Source organism: Lagopus muta, chromosome 5, assembly GCF_023343835.1.
Source record: "Lagopus muta isolate bLagMut1 chromosome 5, bLagMut1 primary, whole genome shotgun sequence".
Lineage (NCBI taxonomy): Eukaryota > Metazoa > Chordata > Aves > Galliformes > Phasianidae > Lagopus > Lagopus muta.
In genome coordinates this window covers 48,725,323-48,738,238 of record NC_064437.1, presented here as the reverse complement: position 1 = coordinate 48,738,238, position 12,916 = coordinate 48,725,323, and the positions used below count along the sequence as shown (strand labels likewise).

The 12,916-nt window shown below is 39.4% G+C and overlaps 1 protein-coding gene across 10 annotated transcripts in view; it reads left to right on the top strand.

Moving 5' to 3' along the window:
* Positions 1 to 12,916, top strand: part of ARHGAP22 (Rho GTPase activating protein 22) — a 153,740-nt gene that overhangs the window by 31,788 nt on the left and 109,036 nt on the right. For 9 of the 10 annotated variants that reach the window (XM_048946114.1, XM_048946109.1, XM_048946110.1 and 6 more), the window contains one exon: positions 9,539 to 9,626. In XM_048946114.1, coding sequence (XP_048802071.1) covers positions 9,539 to 9,626 — 88 coding nt within the window. Of the gene's footprint in view, positions 1 to 787; positions 957 to 9,538; positions 9,627 to 12,916 lie in introns of those variants that run through there. The other variant, XM_048946116.1, reaches the window with a different exon arrangement.

Below are 12,916 nucleotides of genomic sequence, written 5' to 3'. Positions count from 1 at the left end.
TGCTGAAGTCATTGATGTTCCAAGCTTTTCTGCATAGCATTGTTACTAAAACACAGGTCTGGTTTTTCTGTAAAAGGGGGGTGGATGTATTTGTATGTATATGATTATGTAAGCCTCTCTAATGTCATTAAAGCCCTAAATAACATCTGTGAGTCCCTCTGAGTCTGAGGTCACAGCTGGATATGAAGAGGTTTGGCCTCTCCCTGGTTCCGTTCATAGCATTTTATAAAACAAATCTAGTCAGATTTGTTTCACATCTCTGCGGGCCTTGAACTGGTGCAGAAGATTGTCAGCTACAAGGCTGAATAAACTCTGCATGGCAGGGTGACACCAACTCATCCTTGTTTGAAATATGTCAAATGCATATCTCCTACATGACTTCAGGGGAATAGGGTGGTTGATAAACATACAAATGTCTTGGAAATTTTTCTCTTTCACAAAGCATCAGCATGTATGGAGCTGGTGAGAAAACTTAAATTTAAGCCATCTTTATTTTGTGAAATGTAGCTGATTTTAGTCTCTTATTTACAGTTAGGATTGTTAATTTTGTTAAGTCTGTGCCGTTGGGTTTGAGAACAGATGTACCAAATTAACTTCTCTGTTAAATGAGGGGATATACTGATAATTGTTCCTCTTCTGAGTCTAAATGACCATACTCATACATCATATTTAATTCTTCATTCATTTTGTGCCTGTTGTATCTGGCTGAGAGGGTCTTACAAAGACCTGACACTTTGTATTTGTGCTGTGATAGAGTGCAGAAACAAATGATTTGTTATTTCTGAGCGCTGTGCAGGCATAAGAAATGACCTTCATTTTTTCAGTGTTGCAACATGCTGCTATTGCTGTTCTGGTATATTAACAGTGCAACGAGAAAGCAGAGTGAAGAGGTGGATAGTATTTATTAGTTTGAAGCACACAGGATCAGAGGGAAATAAGAAATAGCTGTAAAACAGGTGAGTGTTGCAACAGTGAAGCTCTTCTGTTGTGTAAAGATGCCCAGAATATAGCAAAAGATGCAATATATTGCTTTTATGTATCTACAGTAGGAGTTGTGTAGATTGCAAGGAATGTTACTGAAGGTGGCTTCAAGTGTTAAATTCATCAGCAGCTAAAAAGACTTCTACAAAAATATTTGTGCTTCCATTGGTTAAGTGCAGTGCTAGAGCTTCCATATTGTGAAAAACAAGAGGTCAGAATGGGATGTTTTCTCAGCATTGTTTCATTGCTGGTTGCTTATAGAGCTTGCTGGTTTTTATCATGCAGTACTGACTATGGCTTGATATAGGTATGTGAATGAAGCATTAAGCTCTGACTTTATGCTTACTGTGAGAAGTTCGCATGCCTGTAAGGCTGTGCTATTAGCCATTATTGCATGTGTTTGCAGCAAAAATGAACAGAAGGGTTGAGGAAGGTATTTTTCCTACGTGCCCCTCTCTCCCTTTGATTCCTTTTGCAAACATGTTTGTGGACAACTAGTGAAAAGTCAGGGAGAGGAACGTAGTAAGATAACTGCTGAAAATACTTCTTCCTCCAATAAACCAGATGTTAGTGGCTGCATGTTTAAATTTTTTACTTACATGATGTTAAAGGAAGGGAGGAGGTGGTTTCTTTTCCTGTACTGATCTAAATCCTTAATTTTTTTTATTACTTATGCAGTATCAGTTACAAAGGAACCATGACTGCACAAATGCAAAAGTCTTTGAGTCTCTCTTTGAGGCACATTGATTCAAAATAATGGCAATTGTAACCAGTTCCTTTTTCCTTAGTGAATATTGTACTTTTCTGTTGTCCCTGTGATTTTTGGTCTCTGGCTGAGTTTCAGAGCTAAATGAAAGGAATTGTGTCATGTGAGAGAGTGAAAAAAGGCTTACAGCAGTTTGTCTGTGTAATAAAGCTTTCAGAACCTCACTCCATCAATGGTAACTAAATCTCTTGATGGTGGCAGAAGCTGGCTCATAATAAGTATAAAAGTGTTAAACAACAGTGTGACAGTATTAAAGAAGTTTTAAAAAATCATGCATTTCAGACAGTTGCTTTTATGGTCTTAAATTGGGTGGTATGAGTAGAAACATGATATAACTGAGTAATGTAATGGTATGACCTACTGAAACTCTGCATGTGCCTGAACTGGCCTGATCTAGAATAAAGAGGTACACAAACCAATATTTCAGTAATGGGGAATGGATAATTGCAGCTTTCTGGTCCTATTGCTCTTCTGTTACATGTTCAACAACCCAAAGCTGATAATGCTAGGCTTTAATCTTCCATAAAATTTACAATACAGTTGGAGCTATGAGAATTTTTTTTAATCCTCATAACTTGACAAATTTGTTACTTGATGCATATAAGCAGACAAGTAGGAACTGTAAAATGTGTAGAGTTATTGGAATTTAAGGGCTGAAAGGTGCCAGTGTTGTCAGCAAATAACAATTTTAGAGTGTGTAGCTGGTATACAGATTGAAAGACCAAAAACTCAATGTACTGGTTATAGCATGTATTCTCCTATATTTCTCCTACTCTAAAAATACCTATTCCTGAAGAAAGTATGTAAAGTATGAATAAAAGGAAGTGGGGAGGAATACTACTTGTGGAAACACTTGGTTAAATCCTACAGCGCAGTATATATTGGGCAATGTGATAGAGTTGTCCCAAAGAAGACTGTGGTAAGAGAACAGCCAGAGGAAGGGAGTAGTGTCAAAATATGAGCTAGAAAAGAGAGATCAGTTAGCGATTAGGTGATTTAGTAACAGCCAACAAATGGTAATTGAATAAATTGAACTACATCAGGGCTATTTAAGTGGCAAACTCAGATAAGCTGCATCAGATGGATCACGAGTTACCAGGTGTTTGCAATAAAGCATGTTTATTCTTGTAAAAGAAAAATTAAATTCTAATTAACTGTGTGCTGACTAGCCATAGGTTAGTTTCGTATAGGGTAATATAGACTCCATACAGTATTTGCTTGTGCACATATGTTCATCTTACAGTTTTTAGGAAATTTATTAGTGTTTAATGCAGTGAACACTACCCAAGTATTTCTCTCATGAAGTGTTAGCAAATGGATTTCATGACCAACTTATTGTTATTTCACGTGCTTTTTTAGTCTTTTTCTGATCTAACATCCATTCTGTTTTGGAGAACCATGTCTAGCTGTAGTAGAAACTGTTCTCCCACTTGAAGTAAATGCAGAGCTGAGAACATTGTAATTGTCAATATGGAATCAGCTGTAGATTTTCTACTTCCTCTACATTGATGGATTTGAGGGGAAGATTTCTTGCTCTACAGTCAGTGATAAAGCTTATGGCTCAGAGGAATTTCTTTCTCAAGTTCTTCAGCACACCTGTAAGATATTTTTGTAACATTTGAGACAAGGTGCTTTCCTAGTTGAAGTAGTATTAGGTAACATTTCACATAGTCGTTGTTTTGACTGTCGTGCCTCTAAGTGTAGTTCTTGAACAGAGGAAAGATAATTGAAAAAACCAGATCAGGTCCCTGTATTGCTGCTTCCTGATGAGTCAGTACAGGCATAGTGACAGACAGCCTGTGTGGTGCCATTGCCATCACACATGCATTATAGGCCTATTATTAAGCATGCAGCTGTAGCAAGTGGTTTAACTGTTACGTGCAAACTTCATTTTATTCTGAGAGCTGAAATGGATTTTCCCGTGTGAGCCTGCAACATTTATGCCAGATGGATGAGGATATTGGCAGCATCTCACATTTTTGCACGCATTTGGTCAGAGGTTCAATCCGTCATTATGGATAGGATGTTATGTAAGGACCAAAGAGACTTGAACTTGGTATCATCGTTGTTGCTCAGGACCCTGTGAGTGGCAGCTGGGTTTTGCAGCCTGAAGATGAGCATCTCATCTTTGTATACAAAGCACAGTGAGAGCTGGACGCTTCATGTTTGTTGATGCAGCTCTTGTAACAGTTGCAAAATAGGATTTGTGTCCTACCTGAGGTAAGAGCATGCATCTCAAAAGCAAGATGTACTTCTGGAACTCATAGATGGCTATTGGTTGTGCTTCTGGGGAACGATGGGACAAGAATACAGGCATGCTGCCATGACCCAGCAGGACAGTGTGTCCCTGAGAAAGCTGTTACAGGCTGTGTAGAGACTTATAATCAACTGATAGAAATACTTAATTTGCTTAAGCTCTAAAGATACCTGTCCTTTTAGAAATCTGTTCTAAATGTTAAGCATGGCCTGCAGGTTTGTATGCAGAAACTAAATCAATAGCCTAACTGAAATTCCCATTGATCTTCTGCCTACTTGATTATTTACATGCATTCTGTAAGATCGCATTCTTTTATTTGGCAGTCAGATAAAAAATAAGTTATGCCGTAATGCTTCAAGAGAAACCTTAAAAGATGTTGCTTTTTTTTTTTTTTCATGGGTGTTTCATTGTGCATTTTTGTGAACGAATTGTGCTTCCACGTAAGTAGAGCAAATTACAGCATTGTTTTCAAGGGAGGAATATCTGAAAATATGGTGCTATGGTCTATTGACAGGTGAGTGCCCTGGATTCACTGGAGTGAGGGGGATGTACTCGGTAGTTACAGCATGTGAAGTTGACCCTGGGTGTTCTGGTGTGTTGTGTAACATAGTTGCAGTTGCACAGTCCATCCTATCAGTCTGACTTCCCTGCTGAATGCTAGGGTGGGAACTTAGAGCTATTGCCTTTCTGGAATATTTTCTTAGGTGCCTCATGAGGAAAGTGAAAAGGAAGGACTGACCTGCAAAGAGCTTTTTATGTTCTTAGTAACTGTCAATATATGTGGTTTTTAAAGTAGCTATGAGTTTGCTTCTATTCCCAGAGCAGGAGGTAGCATATGCCCATCCTCTGTTTCCAGGGGAAAAGAAACTGCTCTGCATCTAATTCATTAATCTTTTCTCAGTATTGACTTCATATGATAAAATGCTTCAGTGCATCTGCAGTGGGCTTGAATTGTGCCTGACAGAAAGCAGCTTTCTTCAGTGTGTTCTGGCCACTGGGTTCCAAAGATGAAGTTGTATGCAAGACCTCTCTGCACCCTTTTGAATAGCTTGTGATGCACTGGCATTTTATTCTGCATTTCCAATATTTTCTTTGGAGTGACTTCATGTTTTCTAAATTCAGTTAATATCAAAAATAAAGACACTGAACAATGTGATTTGGTGGAAAGTATACCAAAAGCTTATCTTGTTTTGCTGGCTTTCATTTTAGTTTGCAATTATTCTAGATAATCAGCTCAGTGTAAACTTAATTACCTTCCTGCACTGTCTTTTCCCACTTTTAATTTTGCCCTAATCTAGGGGCAGGATTTGAGCCCTTGCGCTCTGCTGTGCAGTGCTTATGTGGTGGTCTTGCTAGAGCATTGAATTTGCATCTAGTCAATGAACAAAGATGGCAATGATGTGTTCTCCCTGTAAAAGACTTTTATAATGGGACACCTGAAAGGGGAAGTGGGAGTAACATGGTGGCTGCGTTATATAACATGGGAGGGTTGTCATAGCACAAATTTGGTGAATGTTTTTATCTTTTACGCTGGGTTAATGACAAACTTCCACTGAAGTTGTTAATAGAAATTAACTAGCTGTTAGTTAATCCTTTCTGGTAGCTGGGCGTTTTAATGATGCTTTCTTTCCATAGTCTGCATGTTCCTGAACATCTGTCCTCTCGGAATATCCTCAACTTTTACTGGCAAAAAATACTTAAAATCCATCTAGTTGCTTCCTGTATTCCCTCCAGTCTAGGGTGAACTTTACAAGACAAAGAAGTAAAGCTGTACTTGTGTATATATAAGACACTTTACTAATATTTCATGCTCTTATAATTTATGAAAAGGCCTAGGCTTGTATAGCTGCAGAAAATTGCAGGTTTTAGTGCTCTTGGGTATTTGTAGATTTGAAAAATCACAGAATGTTCTGAGTAGGAAAGCACCCACAGAGATAATTGAGTCCAATTCATGGCTCCACACAGGATCACCCAAAAATAAAACCTGATTTCTGAGAGCATTGTCCAAGTGCTTGAATTCCAGAAGGGTTTGAGCTGTAACCACTGCCATGAGGAGCCCCTTCTAGTTCCTGACTATTCTCTGGTGAATAACCTTTTTGTAATGACTGCCTGACCCTTCACTGATGCAGCTCCATTTCTCTTGGTTCTGTCTCTGTCCCCACAAAGCAGAGCTCAGTGCTATGCTTCCACTCACCTTGAGAGGAAGCTGTAGGCTACCCTGAGGTCTCACTGAGTCTCTTGTCTAGGCTGCAGAAACAGAGACCTCAGCTGCTCCTCAGATGTCTTTCCCTCAAGACTCATGTTTGATGAAGTACAGTAGCTCCTTAAACTTCTAGCTGGGGATCTAAGGGCGGATATTTCTCCTGACTCTGGAGACGGAGAAGCAATTCCATAGCAGTAATTCCGTAAGTATTGGAATCTTAACTGATCTTAGTAACTGTTGTGCATGGCATTAAAAAATATCCATTCAAGTAACTTTATTAAAATGAAACTGTACCAGTAAACAATTGGTGCACTCAGTTCACATCAGTTAAAAAAAGAAAAAAAAGCAAATGTTTTTTCTTTCCTCTGTTGCTTAATGGCACTAGTTACAATGACACATGCAAACAGATCAGTATCACTATGGATGATGTGTAGCACTGCTGTTATCAGAGGCCTAATGAATTCAAACATTCATTGTCCTTTGCAAATATACTTTCTATGTGCCAGTTTATCTGTGGTAACTTTGTTACAGAGATGTTTTTTACACTAGGCGTTAACTGGAGAGCAGTCCTCAAAGATATCTTAGAGAAGAAAGCTGAAGTTTTACAAGTTTTCCCTGTTTTTTGTGTGAAGTTTGCAGTTTTAGAATTCTGGGTCATACTCTGAATGACAGATGGCCAAGAGAGCCTTGTTTCAGTTCATATTATGATAGGAGGATGGTTGGACTAGATGAGCTTGTAGGTCCTTTCCAACTTTGTGATTCTATGAAAGTATCAAGCAACAGAGTTAAGTTTTAAGTGGTTTGCAATGTGACTGCTGACAAAATAGAAGTGTATAGAATAGCTGAGCAGAAATTTGATAGGCGTACCTCTAAGTGCTGGCTGTCCCTTCTCACTAACTTCTCCCTTCTTCCTCTTCCCCACCAAATTGCACCATCGTGAACATTCCCCAGCAAAAGAAAGATGTGAGCCTGTTGGAGCAGGTCCAGGAGGGCTGCAAAAGTGCTCAGTGAGCTTGAGAAATTTTAAGGTGATGGAGTGTTGAGGTACTGGAACAGGTTGCCTGAAGAATCTGCAGGTGCCCCTTCCTAAAAATGTTCAAAATGAGATAGATTGCGGCCCTGGGCCTCCTAATTTATTCTATTGACCTGCAACATCATGGGTGGGCTTTGTAGGATGGCAGTAGATGTTGAACCTTCCTGCTGATATTCCCTTACATGTTGTTGCTGTGTGACAGATGGCAGCAGAGGGACAGTCTGACACAATGCTGTCTGACATGGAGGCGTGTATGAAGTGAAGGTGTGTCATCAAATTCCTCCATGTGGAGAAGATTGCACTCAGTCATATTTAGCAATGCTTGCTGAACATTTATGGAGACCTAATAGTGGATGTGAGCACACTGAGGCATTGTGCAGTGCATTTCATTAATAATGCTGTATAACATCTGTGAAGCAGTGGGTCACATCTGCTGGTGCAGATTTTTACTAGTGTGGCATGCAAGCTCCTGTTCATCACTGGTGAAATGCATAGCTAATGGTGATGGCTGTGTTGAAAAGTAGTGTTGTGTAACTGAAAATTTGCTGTAACAAATAGCATTGTGCTCTTTGTATCTGTTGTAGCTTCCATGGAAACAAATAGCAGGTGTTACTTTCAAAGCAGCTCACCTGGGTAGTCCTTAGGGTTCCTTCTAACCCCCATCATTCTATGATTATTCTGTAATTTGTCAATAAAACTACTGTGGAAATTCTTTGTTCAGTTAAACATGAGATGTTAGTGTAGCCAGTTTGTTATCCTTAGCATGAAGTGCGTATCTGGGGGCAGAATTGGGCCCTGCTGTTATACTCCCCAGTCCCATCCTGTAAGCATTCTTAACAGCAGCTGTGTGAAAGGCAGTGTTATGAAAATTCAGATTGTTGGTGTTTGGGAACCAGCTGTGTTTTAAGGACCAGTGAAGAAAAGGAAGCTTTATACTAGCATTTCCCACATCGCTGCTTTTCTTATCAGACACTGACTTTACAGTGCCTGGTATGGGACAGGACTTCTCAGTTGGTTTTGCTAGGGATAAGAGCTACAATAATACCTCTGAAGTATGGTTATGTAGCCTCTGAAGATTTTTCCTCAAAGAACAAACTTGAAAGAGGGTAAAATTATTTTCCAAAATCGAATCTGAATCTACAGCTTACTGGAAGTTCTGTAACCTATTGCACACTACTTGAACTGTCCAGTCATCTTAGGGATGGCAGCCACTGCCTGAGGAAGAGAGAAATAACTTAGTAATGAACTGAGGTTTGTTTCTGGGGTATGCTTTGGCATATATCAAGTTAGACCTTGAGGAATGACTCTGATTTAATCCAGCATTAATTTATTTTCCAAGAAAGATTGTTAATGCAGTCTGAGAGGCTACTGGGCAAGGGCATGTCAGTGTGTTTAAATTTATTAATGTCACTCTACCAGTGATAGCAGCTGTCAGAACTGATACACTCTTGCTAAGAAAATGAATCATTTTTTATCTTTTTGGTTCTATTTGTTTAAAGTACTTTATAGTGTGTGAGGCAGATTAGACAGCTGTAAGCTGGTTCCCTGTTACTGTCTGGAGAAGCAGGTTGTCCTACTGCAACCACTCCTTCTAGAGAAATGCTCTACGTAATTCCCTGAAATCTGTAGCAAGATGTGCAAGAACCTAATCTGAAGAACTTTTTTACGTATGCACCTATGACCTAGAAGTACTTCCAGAGATGGGTCTACATTGGAGCTTTGCTTGCTTCTGAACTCTTCAATTTGAAAAAAATGCTTTGAGGCCAAATGAGTTTTTTGTTTTTTTTTTTTGAGGGAGGCAGACATACCAGCTAAAGACTGAAATTTATCTCAGTTTATACTTTTTTATTAGTTAACTCATGCAGGTTGAGATGACAGTACAAATGAACATTCTCCTGTGTAAGCCTCTTATAGCTTGCTGGGCTGCAATTGTTTAGTTAATTCACTCATTAACTCAATTTGAAAAAAAAAAATTGAAAAATTAAAAGGTGAAAGAAGAGTAGATGTGATATGAGAAGAAATTTTTCTAAGGAATATTAGTTAAGAAAGAGAAATCGCCTGCATATGCTCAGAGTATTGCTATTCCAGAGGAAAGGTCATTTGACCAGAAGTGTCCGGAAAGTACAGGTAAGCTACATGAATGATCAGCTAAAGTCTTTCTTGCTCAGATGCAATGAGGTTGGAAAAGGGAATGGCTTAGTAGAAGAGTGGAGCTCAAGTTTACAATGTCTGTTACGTTTGTCTTTTCTTTACCTTTTCCATAGCCCTTCCCATTTCACTTGTTTGTGTCCCTTACAGGGTCTCATTCTGCTGCAAGGAAATCAGGTGAATGAGCTGCCACCTAATCCTGACGAGCCTGGAAAACATCTATTTGAAATTGCCCCAGGTAGGCCAGCAAGTCCTTTTACTTCCTGCATAACCTTAAGTATTCCCTTTAGCTGTCATCAGTGATAAGAAAGCTGCATGGCTTACTTGAATTCTAGGCATTCTGATACACTAGCCAAATCACCTAGAGAAATTGAGAAATAGGGCTTGAGTTATACAAATAGAGTTATTAATAACAAATAGAGTTATTTGTTGTGATAGTATCTCTTTTTAGATGGAACTGATGCTGTGATACCTCAGAAAAACAGTTGGAATGCCTTGCACCCCTATACTTTTCTGTTTTGAGGGGGCTCCTGGCCAGCAGTGCTGTGTGATCTCTCGCTTTAGTGTGGTTTTCCAGTTGTAGGTTGTGGTAGATGCTGCCATGGAACGCAGAGCTTATGGAAAAGAGACATGCAATGTCTGGATGTAACTTTTTAATGTATCCTGATAAAGTTTAAAAAAAAAAAAAAGTATTATTTGTTTTTTGAACTGAAAAAATTAAGAGAATAGGCTGCAATGGGAAACTTGATTTTTTTTTTTTTTTTAAGGTAGAAAATCCCATTATGTTGCCATAATTTTGTACGAAACTTTTGAAAAAAAAAATTAGCTCCTCTGTGAACACTTCCTGTGCACTGCCTTCCTACATACGAGATATATTTGAAGTTTGTATTGCAGCCCAGGAGCAATTGCTCTCACTTGATTCAGTTATAATTGTATCATGGTAAAGATTGTCCCTGTGGTTAAATATGAAGGCAGTGTATTTTGGGAGTAGCTGCAGGTGGTAAGATCTGCAGAGAAGAAAACTGCTGCGCTGCAAGCAGTGTTAGAGATGAGGAATGAGAGAGGCATGCCTCTCTATGTGTTTGTCTTCTGGTACCTGTGGCAACAATCTGAGGAGAAACAAACTAATTTACTAAATATGTTATCAGAATGCAAGATAACACACTATAATACAATATGATCAGAATTGAAGCTAATAAATCAAATATAATGAGAGAGAGAATGTCTGAAAGGTGGGTAGGCCTCACCATAACACTGAGGTGAAATGCGCAGTCCAGTTGAGCAGCAGGGAGACGGGAGGAGAGCCAACAAGGAAAAGCGGACAAAAAAAGAGTGCATCAGGAGCACCTTGCCAGGAGTTCTCTTCTCTGTGACCGCAAAGTCCCCTGGGGAATGTAGTTCTTCTCTTCTGGGCAGGTACCCAGAACTTGAGCATTAATAGTTAAACTCCCAGTGCTCCTCGTGATGTTATGTTGTGGAATACCAAAAACTAAAAATCACAAAACCATGATAATTGCACGACACAGGGTATGCTTGTCCGTATGGGTAAATACTACCGCTTTGGAGGCGGTTGTGCATTTGGCTGTGTGCTAGCAGTGGTTTTCTTGCCACGTAATCAGGCTGGGCATAAAATGTCTGTGTTGTACACTCAACATGGTATCAATCAGTTCAAGAACAATTAGATAGTACTGGAAGGCTCTCAATTGTACAGACAGGCAGAGTTTACAATAACTCACTGTTAGAGCATTCTGTTTGACACACAAGAAGCTACTTTGAGAGAAGGTACTTTTTTTTTTTTTTTTTTTTCCTCTTCCTTGTCACTGCATGTTGTCTGGTAATGCTCCCTTATCTTTATATTGTTCCACACCTTCATAGGCTGGACTCTACAAACAAATCAGTAGGGCAATGTGCTCACAGTGTTGTTTACATGTGGGCATCTCCTTGAGAGTGGCATTGATTGTTTGAATGTGACAGATCTTATGTACAATTTCTCAAAGATTGTGCACCATAGTATTCTTGCCGTAAAGTGAACTGGGCTGTTGAAAGCACTTGGATTTTCCTGGTTGTGAATATGTCCATGTGTTCTGGCACTAAAGGCAATTAACAGAGCCACTGGGTAAATGGGATTCTTCACTTCTTGCTAGCCTTTTAGGTTTTACTTCTGTGGGCTGCAAAATAGATCTCATGAGCCACAAATGGTAGTTGCTTCAATGGAGTTGGCAGTAACAGTACTGTGTGGCTACTTGAGAAAGGCTCTCCAAAGAGATAGAAAAAAGCAACACGTGGCAGCATAGTTTTGAGACCCAGAACATCTGTGTTCAGTCTTTTGTGTTCAGTTTTGTCATTGCTCTTCCCTGGGCTCCTAGGAACAACTACTTACTCTTAGTGAACCACTGTTCTGCGAGTAAAATTCAGATGTTTTCTCTACCAAGTGGAGATGAATCTATTCATGTCTGTAGGGAGCTTGTTTGCAACACAGATAACAAGTATTGAAGAATGCTATAAATAGCCAGTCAATGCAGACTGTGATTCAGCACAGATGTCACTGAAAAAATGTAGCTTGAAGAGTTTCCTATTCTGTTCACAGTACGTTTATTCTGGGCTGATTTTGGCATAAATACGTTTTCTTTCTTGCCTGTCTTCTGAAATGATTTCTTGCCAGACCACAGAACATCCACATAATGAACAGTTCTTAAATTGGTACCAGATAGAGAAGGGAGCACAGATCATCTTGCAGGACCCAAAACATTATTTTCCATCAGTTCCCATCTTTTCTTGTGTTGACACTATGATCGTATTTCTTCTTAATTGTGTTCCTGTCCTCCCAGTGTAAGCTTGGCACTACATAGTCTCTAAAAGGTGATAAGATCTCTCAGTGTTTTTAACGAAGCTGAGGATTTGTTAACAGAAGCATATTCTGTAAATACAGATATGAGAATTTACAGTACGTGTGAAATGCAGGGCTTTAACAAAATTCAGAGCAGTCCTGTATTCTGAATGTTTCTGTATTGTCCTGATACCACCTTAACTGGTAAAGAGAGAGATTGAGATCTATCTTGTAGTTCCTGACAAGGAAATGTCCCAATCTTTGGATTGTAGCACCAGCTACCTCCAAAAACCTACTTTGTGTTTGATAGCTAGCATTTCAGCATTCTTATTACTAGAGCAGTTGCCTGGAGCTTACTGCATGTTTTTGTGTTGTCATCTTGCCAGCGAGTGCTACTTCCTCAGAGTGCGGAGACTAGATTAACAGCATGTCCTGCACTGTAACAGAGCCTGTATTGATTTTCTGCTGAGTAACAAGAACTAATGATGGGCATTGTGTATTATTCATGTTTCATCAAGTTCATTTATAAGCTGTATAGTGCAGCTGTGAGAAGGGTTAACTCGGGACGTGAGAGACAGTAGAATAGTTCTACAGTGAAACCAGTGTTGTATCAAGTGGCAGCACTTTCTAAACTGCCTCCTTTGGCAGAAATACTCTCTATCCTCTCTTCCGGAGAAACTGCGTGCATTTCTGGACCCTTT